This window comes from Rhea pennata, chromosome 13 (genome assembly GCF_028389875.1).
Source record: "Rhea pennata isolate bPtePen1 chromosome 13, bPtePen1.pri, whole genome shotgun sequence".
NCBI lineage: Eukaryota > Metazoa > Chordata > Aves > Rheiformes > Rheidae > Rhea > Rhea pennata.
The window spans coordinates 17,954,030-17,973,498 of record NC_084675.1 but is presented as its reverse complement, the minus strand read 5'-3'; the positions used below and the strand labels follow the sequence as shown (position 1 = coordinate 17,973,498).

The 19,469-nt window shown below is 49.4% G+C and overlaps 1 protein-coding gene across 2 annotated transcripts in view; it reads left to right on the top strand.

The window, feature by feature from the left end:
• Window positions 1-2,779: 2,779 nt before the first annotated feature.
• Window positions 2,780-19,469, top strand: part of MAF (MAF bZIP transcription factor) — a 189,821-nt gene continuing 173,131 nt past the window's right edge. Inside the window, exons 1-3 of one of the 2 annotated variants that reach the window (XM_062586322.1) lie at window positions 2,780-2,904; window positions 3,865-5,403; window positions 14,765-14,830. In XM_062586322.1, the coding sequence (XP_062442306.1) occupies window positions 4,292-5,403; window positions 14,765-14,798 (1,146 nt within the window). In that variant the 5' untranslated portion in view covers window positions 2,780-2,904; window positions 3,865-4,291 and the 3' untranslated portion in view covers window positions 14,799-14,830. Of the gene's footprint in view, window positions 2,905-3,695; window positions 5,404-14,764; window positions 14,831-19,469 lie in introns of those variants that run through there. The other variant, XM_062586323.1, reaches the window with a different exon arrangement.

Sequence of the window (19,469 nt, the reverse complement as noted above, 5' to 3'; positions counted from 1 at the left end):
TCTGTGAGTTCTTTAAAGAGAAAAGAATTAATAAATACTGAATTACTATTATGATGATTTAGCTCATAATTCACCAATCCATAATGACTCCTGGTAATCAGAGTGTTGTTTCATATCCTCAAATATAAGGCAGGACTGTTTCCTCAGCAATTTTATTCCTATCAGATTATCTCGTCTGATTCTATTAATTCTCTCCCATAAATCTGCTAACAGTGATACGTGATTTACTTACCCTGTTAACTGATCTGAAGACTGTTAAAAGGATTTATCTAGCACTGCACCTAAAAGCAGTTTATGCCTTATTGTCCTGTTACTCTGCAGAAGTCTTCCTGAAATCAATTAGGTGGGTTTCGTAGCAAAAGCCAGTGGACGCCGCTTAGTTCTGCACTATAAAATAAGACACTAGGCAAACAAAAGGAGCAGTAACTGTACTTAACGCGCTGGTCCTGATAGGTGTTTGAGTTATAGCGGATTAAAACGTGAGCGCCTGCGACAGCAGCCCGCGAGTCCCCTTGGCACCCGCAGCCGGGGGCCCCCGCAGGCGCTGCGGCGTGCTCGAGCCGGGTGCGCGGGGAGTTAACGCTTCACGTCCCCCCGCACGGTTTGTCACAAAGCTCGCTCGCAATAAATACACGCTAGCTCGCGCGCTCGTGAGGCCGGTCGGGAGCAAGGAGCGAGCAGGGCTGCGCGCCGCGTTGTTGAGCCGAGATGCTCGAAAGCAAAGCGCAGCGAGAGGCTGGGAAAGGGACGCTGCAGTTTCCACGCCGCCTGGATTAGGGCAGGATCGCAGCAAACAGTGCGAGGGAAAGGGAGCAGTCTGGGGGAATTGGCCTGCGATAATTGCAGAAAAACTGAAGACTGAATAGCTCTAATTGAAATGAAAGTGTGTGATTATTATGAAAGAAACGCTGTTAATAGAGGACTGTAAATGTTTAGACACCCATTGTGAATAGCCAAATAATAAAGAAAAATACTACTAAAATGAGGATTATACAGTGTAGGGAGGAGAATGTTGCTTCTGAAGGTTATCCAAAAATTGCTAATAATCTTTTTTTCTCTGGTTTGCTGAACACTAGAGACATTTTGGTGTGGCAGTTCTGTGTAATAATCACCCAACAGCAATATTGTTGAACTAATAATTTTGTTTGCTGTTCTGGTAGGTCAGAGCTCCAATTTAATTTGCAGCACTTGCTTACATCGCTATCAATTAAGAGGCAGTACCCATTAGCTCACACAGTTTCACACTCTTTGTCTGTAGCTCAGAATTCAGCCAGTAAATTTACTAGTTTGCAGATGTAGCACTTTGAACGCTCATGTCCAAACAAACTATTTTATGGGGCTGAAGACACATTTCCAGAGACATCTATCAAATGGGCAAGTGAAATACTACAATTGTACATTCTGGAAAGCAATACCCTTTTCATTTAAAAATATTAGCACACATTTTATGTCTCACGTAGGTGAGAATGTTAAGTGATAAACAGTGCCACATTCATCTTGCTCAAGGAAAAAAAAATACAAATACAGGGAATTGGACTGTCCTTTGGGGATTTATGCTGTGAGCCTGTAAGTTTTGTTGATTCCAGTCCTGGGAAGAAATTGGAAAGCAAGCCGGAGTGGCTAAGTTGCATTAACTTTGTCAGGAATCGCAGTCTGTAAGACAAACCTAGCAGATGTGCGGGGCTCTCTGTGCACTTGTGTGCACATTCTGGGACCGTGCAGAACTGTATTTTAATTTTTCAGCGATGTTGGTAGCATTTCCAGCTTTACGGAATTGAGTCGGTGATCCTTCCTAGATGTAGTAAGCTTCCTAACTTTGCAGTGTGCACTACCTTTTTCAGCTGTCAGGCACGGTACATGCTGTATGACTTGCAGATGTTAGTGCTGGCACTCGTACTGATAATGGCACAGTCAGAAGATGTTATCCATTTGCAAATCCACTAGCCAAGTGCTATTTCCTAAGCAGAGATTCTTTGGCTGTTGCAAATGATGATTTTTACAGTTGGTGAAAAATTACCCAGAGACTTGCCTGCACCTACAGAGTAATACCCTGCGCGCAGTTATAAATAGCAAACTCCAAGGAGGAAGGGACTAGGCAAGGGGAGCAGGGAAGGATTTGAAGTACAATGTTCAAGACGCTGGTTTAATATATGACCAAGTGTCAGAAGTCAGCTTTCTGAGAATTACTTTTCAGATAAACAACTTTATAGCCCTGCACTTAATCTTACTTACGAGAGACATCTCATTTATCACGGAATTACAAGTAACTTTAATTCTATCGATATTCCCATAAAGCCCGGTCGGGGAAAAAAAAAAAAAAAAAAAAAAAAAAAAAAAAAAGTCGAGCCCGGCGGCTCCGGGGACCGGGGGCTTCCCGGGGCTGGGCCGGGCCGGGCCGGGCCGCCGGCGCGGGCTGCCACCGCTGCGCCGCCCCGACGGCGCGGCCCGGCGCGGCCGCCCGCACCGCGGCCGCCTCGCGACTGACCTTTCGACGAGAGATGGCGCTGTCGAGGTTTGGACGGAGCCGCTCCGCCGCCGCTCGGCGCGCCGGCCTCGGCTCGCCCGCCGCTTCCACGGCTCCCGCACCGGCCCCGGCCCGGCGCGGCCCCTCCTCCTGCCCCCCTCCCCGCCCCGCAAGCGGAGCGGGGGCCGGGGGACGGGGAGGTTAAACTAAATACAAATAGTTCTAAATGTATTAAAATAATTAGTCCGGGCCAGGCAGGCCAAGCGCGGCGGCGCGGGCAAACTTGGGGGTGTGCACGCCGAAGCGGGGAGGGGGCAGCGCTGCCCCGGCCGCGGACATCAGAAACGCGCGGAGCGGCCGCAGCGGCGGAGCGCGGCGGAGCGCGATGGGCGGCTGAGCCCTGACGAAGCCGCGCTGGGGGCAGGGCCGGGCCGCTGCAGGTATCGGTGCCTGGCACGGATTTAACCCTTGGCTGCGAGCGGCCCGCAGGCGGCGCCGGGCCCGGCCGCGCTGCCGGGGCCGCGGCGGGGCGGGCTGCGGGACCCCTCGCCCTGGGCTGCGGGACACCCCCCCGGGCTGCCCCCGGCTCGGCCCCGCGGGACGCCCCCGGGTTGTCCCCGGTCCCACGACGAGCTGCCCCCGGCTCGGCCCTGCGCCCCCCCCCCCGGGCTGCCCCCGACTGGGCCCTGCGGGAGCCCCCCGGGCTGCCCCCGGCTCGGCCCCGCGGGACCCCCACCCCCCCGGGCTGGGCCCCGGTCCCACCCCGGGCTGCCCCCGGCTGGGCCCTGCGGGACCCCCCCCCACTCCCCGGGCTGCCCCCAGCTCGGCCCCCGGTGCCCGACGGGCTGCCCTCGGCTCTGCTCCCAGCCCTGCGGGACCCCCCCGGGCTGCCCCGGGTCCCCAGCGGGCTGCCCCCGGCTCGGCCCCGCGGGCCCCCCCCCGGGCCGGGCCGGGCCGGGCCGGGCCGGGCTCTGCGGGCGGCCCCGGCGGGCAGGCGGGGGTTAAGGCGCTCGCAGCTGACAGTCAGCTGATCGGCCCTGACTGACAGCGCCGAAAAGTTTCCTTGTTTCCATACTATTATGCTAATGAGGGCCGGGAGCGGCGCAGCCCATTGGTCCGCGCGCGGAGTCAATTTCCCATTTGAAAGCTGACGTCACGACTGCTATAAAACTCAGCAATGCTTTTAAACTCTCCTGCTGGATGAAACCTTTAAAATATTTTTCATCTTCTCGCTGTAGCTTTGGGGTTGAGTTTTTTTCCTCTCTCTTTTTTTGTTATTATTATTTTGGTTGCGATATTGACTTTGATTTTTTTTTGTCTTCGGTTTCTTTTCTCTCCTGCTTTTTTTTCCCCCTGATGAACCTCTCTTCTCGATTTGCACTTTGCACGAAAACGACCAGAGGAAAGACACCATGAAGTGTTAAAATAACAAAACAAAAGCAAAAAAATTTTTTACTTGCAGCAACAACAAGAACTAACAGTTCCAGCTGCAGTTTGCAAGCTGCAAAAGAGAGAGAGGCGAGAGAGAGAGGAGGGAAAAAAAAAAAAAAAAAACCCTTCATGCAAAAGGCGAATAGAAAGAGCCACTCGCTCTGATGCATCATCAGCACCGTAGACTCTGCAAAGGATAATAAGGAGCGAGAGAAAAAACCGCCGGTGCAAATTGGAGCGGAGGTTGCGAGGGGCTGGCGGAGCGAGGGAGAGGCGGGCGAGAGCGCAGGAGACCAGATACCGCAAAAAATCAAGCTGGCTCACCCGGTGGCAACTCCGAGCAGTCCCCTCGCTGCCGGCGTGCACCCTTTCTGGAGGACTGTCAGCAGCAAAAGGATGGCATCAGAACTGGCAATGAGCAACTCCGACCTGCCCACCAGTCCCCTGGCCATGGAATATGTTAATGACTTCGATCTGATGAAGTTTGAAGTGAAAAAGGAGCCGGTGGAGACCGACCGCATTATCAGCCAGTGCGGCCGCTTGATCGCCGGGGGCTCGCTCTCCTCCACGCCGATGAGCACGCCCTGCAGCTCCGTGCCCCCGTCCCCCAGCTTCTCGGCGCCCAGCCCCGGCTCCGGCACCGACCAGAAGACCCACCTGGAAGACTACTACTGGATGACGGGCTACCCGCAGCAGCTCAACCCCGAGGCGCTGGGCTTCAGCCCCGAGGACGCCGTGGAGGCGCTCATCAACAGCAGCCACCACCCGCTGCCCGGCGCCTTCGATGGCTATGCTAGAGGGCAGCAGCTGGCCGCGGCCGCCGGCGCCGGCGGCTCGGTGCCCGGCGAGGAGATGGGCTCGGCGGCCGCCGTGGTGTCGGCCGTGATCGCCGCGGCGGCGGCGCAGGGCGGCGCGGGGCCCCACTACCACCACCACCACCACCACCACCCGCACCACGGCCCCGGCGGCGGCGGCGGCGGCGGCGGCGGGCACCCGCACGCCGCGGCGCCGGGCGGCGCGCCGCCCTCCTCCGCCTCCTCGGCGGGCGGCTCGGGCGGCGGCGGCGGCGGCGGCGGCGGCGGCGGCGCCGGGGGGCTGCACCACCCGCACCACGGCCCGGGCGGCGGCGGCGGCGGCGGCGGCGCCGGGGGGCTCCACTTCGACGACCGCTTCTCGGACGAGCAGCTGGTGACCATGTCGGTGCGGGAGCTGAACCGGCAGCTGCGGGGCGTCAGCAAGGAGGAGGTGATCCGCCTCAAGCAGAAGAGGAGGACCCTCAAAAACAGGGGCTATGCCCAGTCCTGCCGCTTCAAGAGGGTCCAGCAGCGGCACGTCCTCGAGTCGGAGAAGAACCAGCTGCTGCAGCAAGTGGAGCACCTAAAGCAGGAGATCTCCAGGCTGGTCCGGGAGAGGGACGCCTACAAGGAAAAGTACGAGAAGCTGGTCAGCAATGGCTTCAGAGAAAACGGATCCAGCAGCGACAACCCTTCCTCTCCAGAGTTTTTCATGTGAGTGCCCACAGCCTTGCCACCTTAACTAAAAGTTCTCCGTGTGAGTTGTTGTTGGGGGCTTTGCTAGAGCGACAACCAAGCTTGCCACCTTGTATTACTTTTCTTTTTTTTTCTTTTTTTAAAAAAAAAAACTCAAAACAATTTTAAAACGAAGTTGTTTTGGGGGGTTTTGTTTGTTTTTTTTTGTTTGTTTTGTTTTTTTTTAAGGTGGGCTGGCTGCTTGTTGGCCAACCGCAAGTTCTACATGAGTTTCTTTTCTGTTTATTATTATTATTATTATTATTTTTATTTTTGTGGGGGCTTGCTGTTTTTTTAAAATTTAAAAGATCCAACTCGCCACCAACTCAGTTCTTCATATGAAGCTTGCTCTTCTTTGAAACCTGCCATCCACATTATATATATATATATATTTTTAAGTTCATGAGGTTTTTTTTCTTTTGAGCTTGCTGTGTCCAAAAAAGTCAGATTCTTTTTTTGCCATCCTGAGTTCTTCATATGAGATTTGAGCTTTGCAAAAAGAAAAAGAAATAAAAAACAAAAAACAAAACAAAAACAAAAAAAATACAAAAACAATGTGAAATTTTTAGACTCCAGCTTGCTGAGTTCCATCAGTTTTTAGCGTTGTTGTGCAAAACTAGAGATATACCTAGATCAACCTGCCAAAATCAAGCCTGCATCAACCTTCGGTGTGTTCATGTGAGTTTTGGCCTTAATCTGCCAAACGTGAGACTTTAGTCTGCCATTAGAATCCCATACTCATCTCATGCATTACGCTTGCTATTTTGTCTTAGCAACAATGAACTGTAACTGTTTCAAAAGACTATGAAAAGAGACATTATATTAATAAAAAAACCCTGCATGCTGGTCATGTATGGTATAATTATTTTTTTTTCTTTTGCTTGGAAATGGACTTTTGGAGACTATTATGGCATGGCATTCATCCTTTTGTTTTATTGCCTCATCACTTTTTTGAGTTGAAAGCAAAAAAGTGCAACCTTTGATCTTCCTCCTCCTCTTCCTCCCCATTAAAGTTTGCATCTGCTCTAAAACTGCTTTGAGTTACTCAAAACTTCAGACTTCCTTTTAAATGCACTGAAGCATTCCCTCTTAGAAAACATGCCAGAATGGATTTTGATAACCTAATGTGGCAAAAAAATACAAAAAGAACTTTGGAAAGATGTTCAAAAAACAAAATTCGCATCCCGCTTGGGGGGGGGGGACAGTGAAACCATGCTGTTGCCTAAAACAGTCTAAAAAATAATTTTAAGTGATCTGCCCCATTTTTTTTCCTTTTGCATTTGGTCATTGTCAAATGTGGAATGCTCTGGGTTCCTAGTATATAATTTAATTCTAGTTTCTGTCATCTGTTAGCCCAGTTAAAATGTATGCTACAGATAAAGGAATGTTATAGATAAATTCGAAAGAGTTAGGTCTGTTTAGATGTAGATTTTTTTTTTAAAGATTGATGCACTAAATTGTTTACTGTCGTGATGTAAAGGGGGGTAGAATTTGCAACGGGACTGTTTTAAAAAGTAGTTTATGCAGCATGTGCTTGCAACTTAAATATAAGTTGGGTATATGTAGTCCTTGCTATACCACTGACTGTATTTGAAAACCAAAGTATTAAAAGGGGGAGGCACCCCTGTTTATATCTATAGGGGTATTTTACATTCAAAATGTATGGTTTTTTTTCAAAATTGAAGTATTTGGGACTGAATTGCACTAAGATATAACCTGCAAGCATATAATACAAAAAAAAAATTACAAACCTGTTTAGAACGCTAATACAATTTATGCAGTTACAAAGATGGCATTACTGCACAGTTTTACAATGATGCAGATTTTTTTACAGTTGTATTGTGGTGCAGAACTGGATTTTCTGTAACTTCAAAAATTCCACAGTTTTAAAGGCAATAATCAGTAAATTTTATTTTCAGGGACTGATATCCTGTCTTTTAAAAAAAAAATGGAAAGTAAATCTTACCACAATAAATATAAAAAAATCTTGTCAGTTACTTTTTCTTTTACATATTTTGCTGTGCAAAATTGTTTTATATCTTGAGTTACTAACTAACCACGTGTGATGTTCCTATGTGCTTTTCTTTCATTTTCGACTCTATGGTTATATCAAAAGAGAGAATAATCTACAATAATAAACTGCATTTTTTTTGATTCCGTACTCAGTTTCTTAGTGTGTAGTTTAAAGCGCAATAACGGTGAAAGCAGCGCTGCAGCGTACTGCCTGGCCGAGGTGCAGTGCCCGCACGAGAGCCGCGCTCGGTGATGCGCAGGAGGGGAGACGGAGGAGGCTAGTTTTATGCAGAAGGGAAACTTGTCGCCCGCTAGCAAGGCGTTAGCGTTCAGGTAGGCGAAGAGCGCGAGCTCTCCGGTGCTCGTTCTGGCTTCTCGGCAGCGCGATGGCCTCAGCTTCCGCGTCGCGGGCCGGCCCGTCGGCTTTGGGGAGACCTCGGAGGGGAGGTCTGCTCGCAAAGCTGCGGACGTGATGCGGCCTTAGATGTTGGGACGGCTTTATGATGGAGCGAGGCGGAAGGGCAGCCTCCGCATCCTCTCGCCGGCTGGCGCGCCGCGGCTGCCTGCCGCTCCTCAGAGGTGTCGCTGCGGCAGGCTGGGCTCGGCACAGAGCCACTTAACGCGCGACCGAAAGGTTCCTTGCCCTTTGGGTGCGCAGTGCCTGCTTCTCCCCCCGCTTTCTTTGCTTCCCCCCTCACACCCCATCTTTTTTTTTTTTTCCCTGTGGTTTTATTTTTCTTTCTTTTTTCTTGCTACAGGCCTTAGAAAGCCTAGAACTGAGGAGCAGAGGAAGGGGAAAAAAAAAAAAGTCAAGGGACTTCTTCCAACTTTCTGAAGCCGAGGCCACCTCGGTTTTGTCCCGGCAGCCCGCGTGGGCGCCCGGCCGCGCTCCCCCCGCCGGCGGCTGCAGCGGTTCCTCCTGCTCGCCGGTGGCTTTGGGAGGAGAGGACCCGCCGGGGTCCCCGCGGCGGCCCAGCCGGGTCCCCGTCCCCCCCTCCCCGGGCCGGAGGGCTCCCCGAGCCCCCCGGGCCGCCGTCCCGCGTGGGGGCCGCCGGCGGCCCGCGGGCCGGGCGAGGGCCGCGAGACGCCCTTTGGCATCTGACCTCGGGTTGCACCATGGCTTGAGTAATGGTTCAAGCTCCAGGTTCTGGTTAATTCGCGTCCCGCTTTCTGGTTAATGTGTAATCGGTGGGTAAACTGGCTGCTATTGGCCGACGGGAGAATTATCTCCTCTCGTAAAGATGGGGCTTCACTTTTTTCTTTTTTCTCTCCTTTTTTTTTTTTTTCATCCCTTCTTGCAGCTCCCCTCTGCCCGGTGTGGCAGAGCCGTCACCCGTGCCCACGTCTCTCCCGGGGGTCACCTGCAGGCTCGGCCTTGGCGTGCTTCCCGGCTGCTGCTTTTGCACAGGGGGCCGGGGGGGGGGGTCACAACGGAGCCCCACTCTTTTTGGGGATCCCCAGGAGGCAGTGCCCAGCCCGAAGTTGGCAGCGTGGCTCTAACCCCGGGCGGCTCTGCGGCGCCGAGCTTTTCCTCGCAGGCGAAGTTGTGAGTGTTTTAAAAGTATGGTGAGTCCTGGGAGAGTAGCACAGAGCAAGGGGAGCACTGCTGCCTCCCTTAAGTATCTTCTTTCTCGGAGAGAGAGAGAGGGGGGGGGGAAAATGTATGAACGGTGATAAGAGAAATCCTTCCTAGAAATAGCACGCGAGAAGGAAAAATTCCCATCACCCCCCCTACTCTGGAGGAGAAAAAAGCCTTGTGTGTCTCCTAGGTTTTCATCATGATTATACATTGCAATCTTTTTGCCAATAAAAAAAAAAAGTGGCCTTCTTTAGGCAGGCTGCATTTGAGTTTTGGCCTGAAACACAGTAACTTCCCAATTGAAGGAAAGGAGGGGGAGGAATAAATAGGAGCGCGCGGTCGTGTTCCCTGGAGCACAGCAAGCTTGGGGCCATGCCGGCTGGTTTCGGTGGAGCCCCCTCGGCCGCGGCGCTGCCCTCTGAGGACCGGCTGGCGTCGCCCGGTCGGGATAACCTCCGCTCATCCTCGCTCGACGCCGGCCTCCCTCCTGCTCCCGTTGAACTCGGAGGTAAAATCCCCGCTGGCTTCAAAGGGGAGCAGGATCCTGCTGCTCCCGGGCGGGCGCCGCTTCCGCTCCGGGCAGCGGGAACGTTGCCTGGCGCGGGGCACTGCGCGTCCGAAGGCGGACGTGGTCTCAACCTCCGCGTCGCTAGCAGCCTCCCGTTTCTGCCGCAGCCCTGTAGCTCTTTCTCGTTTACGGACGAGGTCGCAAAGAAGTGCCAAGCGCCAGGTGCTGGGAGAAGCGCGCCGGGCGAGCGGCCCGGGGCTGCCCCTGCGAGGGAGCCCAGCCCAGCCCAGCCGGCCCTCGCCCTCCGCCCGGCATCCCTGGGCCCGGAGCAGGCTTTCGGCGTCCGTACTGCCTGGGAAACATCATCCCCGGCTGTAGCGGGGCGGGGGGGGGGGGGGGTAGAGAGAGGAGGGGAGGAATAGCCAAGTCACAGCAGTGTATATTTATTTCTTCAACAACTGCTCAGCACCGCCGGGCAGGCGCTTTGCAGGAACCCAGGCAGCCCCCTTTGCAAACGGGGCAGCGAGAGCTGCTGTTTACTCGAAAGCCCTCTCCCCCCTTTTCGAACAAAAACGCCTGATCTGAATCAAAACGCCGCTTGAAGGGTGCCCCCCCCCATGAATCATGGCAGCAGATTTTAAGTTTAAAAAATGAACTTTCCCACCTCTTTTTCCTTTCCTTTCCGAAAGCTTCTGTGCAGCTGTTTCCTCCCCCTCCCTCTGTGTAGTGTGTAGGAAGTTCTTGATCTAGAATCATTCATAATTTTAATACCAATTTCTATTTGACATAATATACTAATATCAGGCACAGAGTGTAGCTGCTTCCTGGATTTAGGGAGGAAATGATGCATATATCAGAATTATCTGCTCAGATGCCAGAACTACATTGGTGTCATTTCAGCATGTGCTACATTGAAAGGAAATCCTCTATATTTATTACTCAGATCATCATAGGAGCTAAATGGACCCACTGTTTCTGACACCTGTTCGGATGGATGAATTTAAAATTTCATGCAGGAAAAAAAAAAACAAAAGAAAGAAGCATCATCAGCAGCCTGCATGCTTCAATGTTAGGAACAGAGGTTTTTAATAAGCTCTTTTCCCTCCCTCTTTTAAAATCACTGCGAGCGTGTTGGCGGTGGCTGCTGTACGGCTCGGGCGTTCCAGGGTAGCTATGGGGAGTGTGATATATTTTGTTTGCTTAGCCGGGACAAAAAGCAATGCTGGTTGTATGCACACACATCCTCAAGCTGTCTGTAGTCGAATACTCGGGCTCTGCGGCCAGGGTGCTCGTCTGGGTACGAACGCCGCGAGGCAGCAGGACGTAGCAGAGGTTGAGCCGCTGCCGCGAGGATCCATCCCCTCGGGAAGCAGCTGAGCGCGCTCACCTACTTCACACTTTTAATGCTCTTTCTGATGATTTTTTTTTCGGGCACTGCGGCTACAAATCATTAGATTAAGACACTGTATGCCGCGCCACGTTTAATTCTTGACTGCCTGAAATTGTGGGGGAGGATTGAGAATAACATTTGTCACTCTTAGGGGTGAGTGCATTCACATCTGTGAGCTCTAAGCCGACACGATGCAAAAAATAGTCCAGGATATGACTTAACTTTTCAAGTGAAAAGCTAGAAGGACAGGGATCTGCGTGAGCTGTAGCTGGGCTAGCTGCATGTAACGACCGAGACAGGCAGCTCCAGCCCCGCTATCTGCCACGGTATCAGGATGACCCGGCACAGCGTGATAACGTCTCAGTGCTCCTGATGCGCACTGGTTGTATCTTATCTCTCCCTGAAATGATCCTTTTTTCTATGTTGCTGTACCCCCCCCCCTTTTTTTTTCTTTTTTTTTTTTTTTTAAGTCTGACTTTCAAACTGGTGTGCTTTCGGACGCGGCAGGGAACCGTGCGGGCCTGTAGCTGCGGTGCTGCGGGGATGGAGCTTGCCCTGCCTCGCTGGCGGTGCCCTGCAGACTTGGTGGCAGGGTTTCCCTTGCTTTTTGCATGCATCTCTGTGAGTTACCTTGCATGGAGGGAATCAAAAGCAGGGCAGAAGTTTGCTAGAAGTGGTATTTCTGCGCCTTGCGGAAAAGAAACCAACACCACCCCCCTCCCCAAACCACCCAGCGCACAACAAACTGAGCAGTGTGTTTAAGGTTGCAGCGGGGGTAGTGAATGGAGCGTCCCTGGTTGCCTCTCTCAATTGTTAATTCATAAAAAAAGCACAGGCCTGAAAATGTTCTCAGCGGCTTTTCCCCCTGTAAAGCAAAAATGTTAATGACTGCGTACGGAGGCGGTGGGGCTCGACACCGTGCTGCAGTGTGAGCTCTGGATAAATGCTGCTCCCTTCCCCTGGGTCTCAGCGCCGAGCGCGCGCCCCGGAGGGCCGGGCGGCGGTGGGCAGAGCGGGGACACCGGGGAGGGCGCGGGTGTGCGGCTCCCCAGCTGGCAGCGAGGGCTTGGGGCCACGCCGGTGGATCCTTAAACCCCTGCTCGGCGAAATTTGCGGATAAACCTGCGGCGGGGGTCTGTGTGCGGGGGGGAAGCTGCCTAGCAGGGTGCCGTCCCTCCGGGTGCCCTCCCTCCCCGCCGCCGTGGCCGGCTCTCGCCGCCCCGGCGTGGCTGTAGCCGCGGGGATGCTGCAGCCGCCGGGGATGCCCGCGGGAGCGGGGCGGCCCGACCCGGCCCGGCCCCGGCCCCGGCCCCGGCCCCGGCCCGGCGCTGCAGCGGGCGGGGCCCGGCCGCGCCGTCGAGCCTCGGCCCGCGCCGGGCCGGGGGAGGCCTGGGGGCAGCAGAGGGGCCGCTTCTTCGGTGTGTTTGCTTGCTTGTTTGTTTGTTTCTAAATTGGATTCCCGGAGCAAAAGGGGAGTCTGTGCATAGCTAAAGGATCCGTCCAGGCATCCCAGGCTTAGCGGCCGTGTGCGACGCCAGCCGCCCTCTCTTCACTGACCGGCCCCTAGGTATGTTCGGAGAGCTGCTCTGCTGTTTTGTTTGCAATCCTTTCCTCTTTTCTCTTCTCTTCTCTTCTCTTCTCTTCTCTTCTCTTCTCTTCTCTTCTCTTCTCTTCTCTTCTCTTCTCTTCTCTTCTTTTTCCTCCTCCCACCTGTGCTCACCTGGAGTCTGCTCTAAAGCCCACTCAAGTCAAAGGCTGCACTTTTTAATGAGGCTTTGGATCAGGCCCCGAGGTATCTGCAGGGAGCAGGGGGTGGGGGGCTGCGGAAGGGATTTACATTTCATGAATTTTAAACAAACCGAAGAAGCGAGTGTTCCAAGGTTGAGTTTCCCAAATCTATTTGGGTGTCTATCTGAGCGTGTGCCTGTGGTTAAGCTTAATGCCGTTCCTACAAGAAACATTCACTTTTCTGGAGCCGGAACCCTACTTCCCCAAATCTTAAAATCAAAGTTCTTCGCCAGGCCTTGGCAGCGGCCGTCGCGCCTGTGAAGGGGCCGGGGAAGGATCAGTTTTGCTGGTATCGGCTTCAGAAGCGGTGCTGCTCGCGGCTGCAGACAGCCCTGCTCCCTCCAGCACTTGGAGCTGTTGCAGTGAAACATAAGCAGCAATGGAAATGAGCTCAGAAATGAACCAAACGGGATCCAGCCCCCGAAACTTAGCTGTTTCCAAAGTCTTTGGTGAAAGCACGTTAGCATGTAGGCAGAGATGCCGGAGTCTGCAGTGCAATTCAGTGTTTTGTGGCATCGGGTGAACAGATTTTCCTTTCCATAAGGTTTCATCCTGCAAAGTCATTGTAGAGGAGGGCATACTGTGAGATTAAATCTGTTTAAAATACTATATTCATGTCATACTAGATACAGTCTCCAGACTGAGCACAGTCTTTCAGCTTCCTTTATTGTGAAATCCTTTGAAAATAGCACACAGTGCAGAGTAGAAAACTTATTAAAATATAACTCCCTTGCACCAACTCTGTCGGATAAACTAAAGGAAAGTTATCAGCCTTCTTAAATTAATAAATCTGCTTAGTGTCTCTGGCTGCCTTGGTGCTGTCTCAGTTTCTTAGACTCTTTCCTTAATAATAAACGGAGAGTTAAATAAACCTGCAAGAGGAATCAACGCGCCTCGCCCGCCGGGGCAGGCGCGGTGCCTTCTGGTTCAGGTCGCCGGCGGCGTGGCTGAATTGCTGTGGTTTTAGCTCGGGGATGTGCTCCTCCAAGGCTGAGAACGACAAAAGCCGCCTGACGGCATCGCTTTCTGGGGGCTCTTCAGGTGGGCACGCGCCTGGCGCGTTCCCGCGGGACAGCGAGCCGACGGCAAACGCCCCCCGGCCCGCGAGCGCAGGGGGTACGCCGCACCTTCCAGTTCGGTGTTGAAAGGGCACCGTACGTCCAGGAAGGATAATTTAGCTGGCGCAAAACGTGCGGTGGACTTCTTCAAAGGCTGCAGAGCTGTTGTGGAATGAAAATGCTGGGAAAAAAGCTCCTCTAGTTTGCCTTGCTCCCTTTATTAAAAAAGATGAGTCTTGCGGTTTATTCTTGCTCTGATTACGCTGTGCTATTACAATATATGGCTGAAGCTGAAGCATTCCTGCAGGCAGATTATAGAAAATATGCATATATGTGCGCACACACACACACACACACACACACACACACACGGTGAGAGAAAGTTAAATAGAAGGGACGCAACAAAATACTCACATTTAAAAAAAGCATAGATTGACTCACTGACTTATCTCACTTATTGTACAAAGATTCATTCTAACTATGCTGAATTTTTTAAATTAGATTTTAAATATATGTTGACAGTATGAATTTGTACAGTGTGAGTAACGGCAGGGAGAAATGACAGCTCTGCTTCTGTTATTAAGCTACTGTCTGAAAAATAATGGAGTGTGTACAGAAAGTGATTATTATTTTGCCAATTACATTAGCACAGCTAATAATAATCATTAAGAAAAAAATACGGAAAGCTATACGCTTTCATGTCTTAGAAGGTGATAATCACCACTGAGGCAAAAATACATGTTTTCTAAGGTAACTGATAAGTAAGATTCTCCTGTTATTATGCCAAGTAAAGAGTAGATGTGCATCCTAAATATGCTTCACTTTGTGTTAATTTCTTCTTCACTCAAATACAGTTAATAAACAGTACAAGAGACTTTCTAAGCTTATTTTAGCATCTGAATATAAAAAGTGCTGTTCTGTACAGTAGTGGCTCGGCAGGCAGGTTTTACAATGTTAAAAATTCCTTTTAATAATGGTTTATTTTAATATATTTGCTAAATTAGGTACCCGAGAGAATCCTCCACAACGGTGATGTGAAACTCGCTGTCACCCGAGGTCAGAAAGGAAAGGTACGTCTTCCTTTTCGCTAGCAATTTGCCCCGTTTCCGTGGGGGCGGCGGCGGCGCGGCGCCTCGGTCGGGGCCCGGGGCCGGTGCCGGTGCCGGTCCCGGGGCTTTGGCTCGGCTCGCTTCCGGGCGCCCCGCTCGGGCTTCGCCCGCGTGCCAGCGGCTCGCCCGTGTCCCGCCGCTCACAGCCCATCCTTCGCAAAGGTTTGCTTGCTTTTTCCTCAAATGCCACCGCTCAGCCACCAGCTACGGGGATTAGGGATGGGTCTTCTGAAGGTGTCCTCAGTTCTTGATGAGAATCCGGAGCCAGTGTTCAATAACTTCCCTGCTTAAAATTTACAATCATGCATAATTCGCAGCATGGTTTTCCTCCGGAAATTCATGTTCTTTCAGTCTGTCAACACGGACAAGCTACAGGGCATTAATGACAATGTGGGGATTCAACTTTTAGTCGCTTCCCTTGCTTGATTCGAACGGGCTTTTTTTTTTTTTTTTTTTTTTTTTTTTTTTTTTTCCCTCCATGGAATCTGATTTTTATTGACCTCAACTCTAGAAGATACTAAGCGGTTTAAATAAGCTTCAAGGCTGCAATGGTAGAGATTCCTGTGTCACTAAGAAGTGTCCTGTCTCAGTTAAGAGTACGGACTGCTGTACAGCTTACAGCACTTTGATCACCAGTGCTGACATAAAAACAACGCCCGTATTTCACTAGCTCACTGAATTCTTCTTTTCTTCTTTTTTTTTTTTTAATCCAAAATTTGAGTCGGGGTGCAGAAGAGGTTAACCGGTGCGCTAGACTCTACGTCGAATAGCACCAGGAGGAGTCTTTGCCTCCAGAGTGGGTTCCTCAGGCAGCTCCTAGGAGGTGTGCGGTGGGCCCGACGCGCTCCTCCCTTCCCCGAGTTACACCCAGTGTAATGCTTTTGCCTGCCATGCAGTTTTTTTTTCTGTTACACCACCATAAATGACGCAGAAATCAGACCACTTGTTTTTTAGAAGGGCTTGAAGCATAATATACTTTTTTATGAGAACAGAGCCATATTTTGATTAAGCTGGAGAAACTACGTGTTTTCGTTGCAAAAGTACAGCACATATTCCATCACTTTGCTTTTGGTGGAACTGCTCTAATTTCAGTAATCTGAGAGGAAAGCTTGCCTGAGTCTTCTAATTTGTGTGTGTAATTATTATATTTATATAAATTATATAAGCGATATAAATCTTTGCTATCCACATATTAAAAAAGCAAAAGCTTTCTCCCTGATGTACACTTGCGATCCCAGGACTTGCCTTGCTTGCTGCTCTCTGGAACAATTCATTGCTCCTTCCTTCCAGTGCTTTGTGGTTATGCTGTCATGTATTATTGAGAAAAACAGCGGCAAAATTTGCTACTTTTAAGCAAATAGCTATTGGGTCTTGGAAGAGTTAACGAACTTTTATGGCAAGGTTCAGGCAGTTCTGACCCCTATGGTAATGTTTCATCTAAGGTTACTGTTGGGAGAGAAATCAAATTTCAGCTGTGAGCATGATTGACAGGTAAAAGCAAGAAAGAGAAAGACATCTGGTCAGAGGGGGAATTTGGGAAGGAGAAGGACAATTCAGGGAAGTGTCTCAGTGATGTTAGGAATAATAAGCTTAGATATGAAAACTCCAATACTTCATATTCTCTGGAGGCCTGCTTAGTTGATATTCATGGAGTTGGCTTGGTTAAGGGAGTTTAAGACTGTACATTTATAGTAGTGGACAGTAGTCTCCATGGTCTGACTTACTAACTTGACTCTTTTGAAGGAATTGTGTTATTTCTGGCATACTTTTAGCATTTCGAGGCCGTTCACTTTATGAGTGTGGTGGGAATATTTGGTGGTTGTTGGTTAAGACACTCTCACCAAACGTCTCCCTTGGGGCAAACGGCGACAGGACTCGTGGATGTGAATCGTGGTGTCACTCCATACACTGGAGCCCGTGGGGCTTACTGGGAGTTTTCAGAGTAAGCACGGCAGGATGAAGATGGTGTTTGTGATATACACTGTTGTATCAATAGCAAAACTAGTTGCTATCTCATAAAATACCACCAAGGATACATTGTGGTATTTTATAAGGGAGCTATTAATTTCCAAGGGCCATATATTGGCTTATTGCACATGCAGAACTCCTAGTAACTCTGGCCAACGTCTCTCACGACACGTACATAACTCCAGCCATATTTGATACCTATTTTTATATCACTTCAGTGTGTTTTGTTTGGTGCAGAAGAGCTTTTCCATCTTCCAACATTATGGAGCTACCAGGAATAATATATCCCACTGAATGCCTAATTATTTCATGACATTGATGTGATCCTGTTGGAAAGCTGAATTTGGTTCTGCCATAAATAGGGAGGTTGGACTAGATGATCTCCAGAGGTCCCTTCCAACCTTACTGATTCTATGATAAGTAACTACAGCCAGGCTTCCTCTTAAAAAATAAAATGCAAGAAAAAAAATAGTTGTTTTTATCACTGTTTTTTTTCCATGTTCTAGTTTTCAGATAAAATGGAGGGTCCTTGAAGGACTTGTGGGATACTCTAAGGGCAGGATGCGGAAATGATGGATCCTGGAATCTAACCTGCATCTTAGCTGTGTCTCGAGTGGGAAGGAAAGGTCTTGGGCGGACTCCCAGCCCCGCTGCAGGCGTTGCTGAAATTCCCATTGAATTCCTGGTGCCTAGACTTCCATCACAACACGAATGTCTACTGGGGAAGGCGTGCTAATAAAAAGCAAGATATGAATTCATACTGCTATAGCTGTGCTGGTAGAATTCCCTGGATGGATGTTCTTATTCTGGAGTAAGAGTGGATTTTTTTTTTCCCAGTATAGCTTAAGCCACTTACAAAATAAAATAAACTAACCAGGAAAATCCACTCTTACTCTAGAGTAAGATTGTCCACCGAGGGAATGGATAGCACTGTGGTATGGTTTTACGACATAATTTCCCCATATGGATGAGCCCTAAAACTAAGGAGAGAATAAGGAGCAGTAAAGAACAGAAATATGTTTTCTGTTCCTTTTTCAGTTTACCTCTAAGACCTTTCACACAAGGGAAATCATAGCAATCTTAAAATATACATTCACTTACTTTCCGCTGCTGCTCCTGCGTTCACACATACATTTTTTAGAGAGATTTGTGTTTTGCACAGGACCTTTTGCTTTCTCGTGCTGTTCGTGTGCATTTGTGATGTACAATCAAGCCAGACTGTTGTTTGTGGCCTCATATTTCTTTGCAGCCTGTGATGATGTCAAGCTGCCAGGCTGCGCTGCAGGCCAGACCTTATTGACCAAGTCTTATCCTAAGGCCATATATCTGATAACATTGAAAATGAGCCTAAGCATTGCAAAAATCAAATTTCTCTGTGAGTGGGTTATTTTTAACTTTCCCTTGTTGAAGTAGCACTGCCTTTAAAATGTCTTTATTTTTTGAAGCTGATTGAAGATAACGTCCATGAAATATCGTTGGCAAGTTTCCCATTGAAGTCAATGGTAACTATGTTCATATTTTTCAAGCAGATATGCTGTGTTAAGTCTAAATGGGAATCTTTTATTTCAAATGGGAAGTAATATGTTATTTTTGCTAAGAAAATGCTAGTAACCTCTCTCCCTCACTTTCCTCTCCCCAAACTCATCTTGTACAATTTACAGGTCATTTTACGTAGACAAAAATAGCGTCCTCTAGTATTTATAAAATGCAGACTTTCACTATGTCTGAAACTCCTTTCTAGATCACTCCTATGAATTGGAAGTACAAAACGTCTTGAGTCTTTATGAGCAAAGGCATATGCCTTATTTGACAGGTCTTACCTCCAGAAATTCCCAGCAAAGTCCATTTAATAGTTTTCCCTATGCTTAGAATAAATTCTAAAACATTTTTCCATTGAAGTATCATTTGCTGTCATTTAGTTCTAATAGAAAACTCTAAGTTAAGGGCTAAAAAAAATAATTTAAATATTTTTAAAACATCTCTTGGCTTTTCCAATTTGTGCCATTTACCAAATGAGTCACACTTTACCAAAATATAGAAGATGGAGGAGATGAGAAAAGCACTGATTTAGCATCCCTCCTATAAAATTGCTTCAGGCTTCCACATATAGCCCCAACGTTCAGGGAGTGAAGAAACGGGGAGTTGGGAGTCACGGTCTGACTCACTTGTGAGACTTTGCCCCAGTTGTTTCATTCTTGATTCAGCAAAATACTGAAGCACACGCATACTTTAAACTTGTTATCTTACATTTCTTCTAAAGGTCTGTTACCGTTGATCTCTTTATATCTCAGTTTACACAGTTACAAAACTAGATAATTAATTTTTATCTTCCAGGCTTTTGTGTGCGTTAAAAAAAAATCTGTAATGTTCCTTGAAACCGTCTAATGAAAGCTAGTATAATATACAGTACTTGATGTTTACCTTATTTTGTAACCTTGGATGAAAAATCACTTGTGCTTCACATCAGCACTTGGAGGATTGCAGAAGCTCTCAAGAGTAGAAGTTTTGTGGTCTGTAGGACTTTGGTCTGAGTGAGGATTTAGTCTCCTGAGTGCACCAGGCCACAAATACAAACATCAGGTTCTTTCATAGTTGGTAATGTTCTGAATTAAAAACATCCTCCTCTTACCCG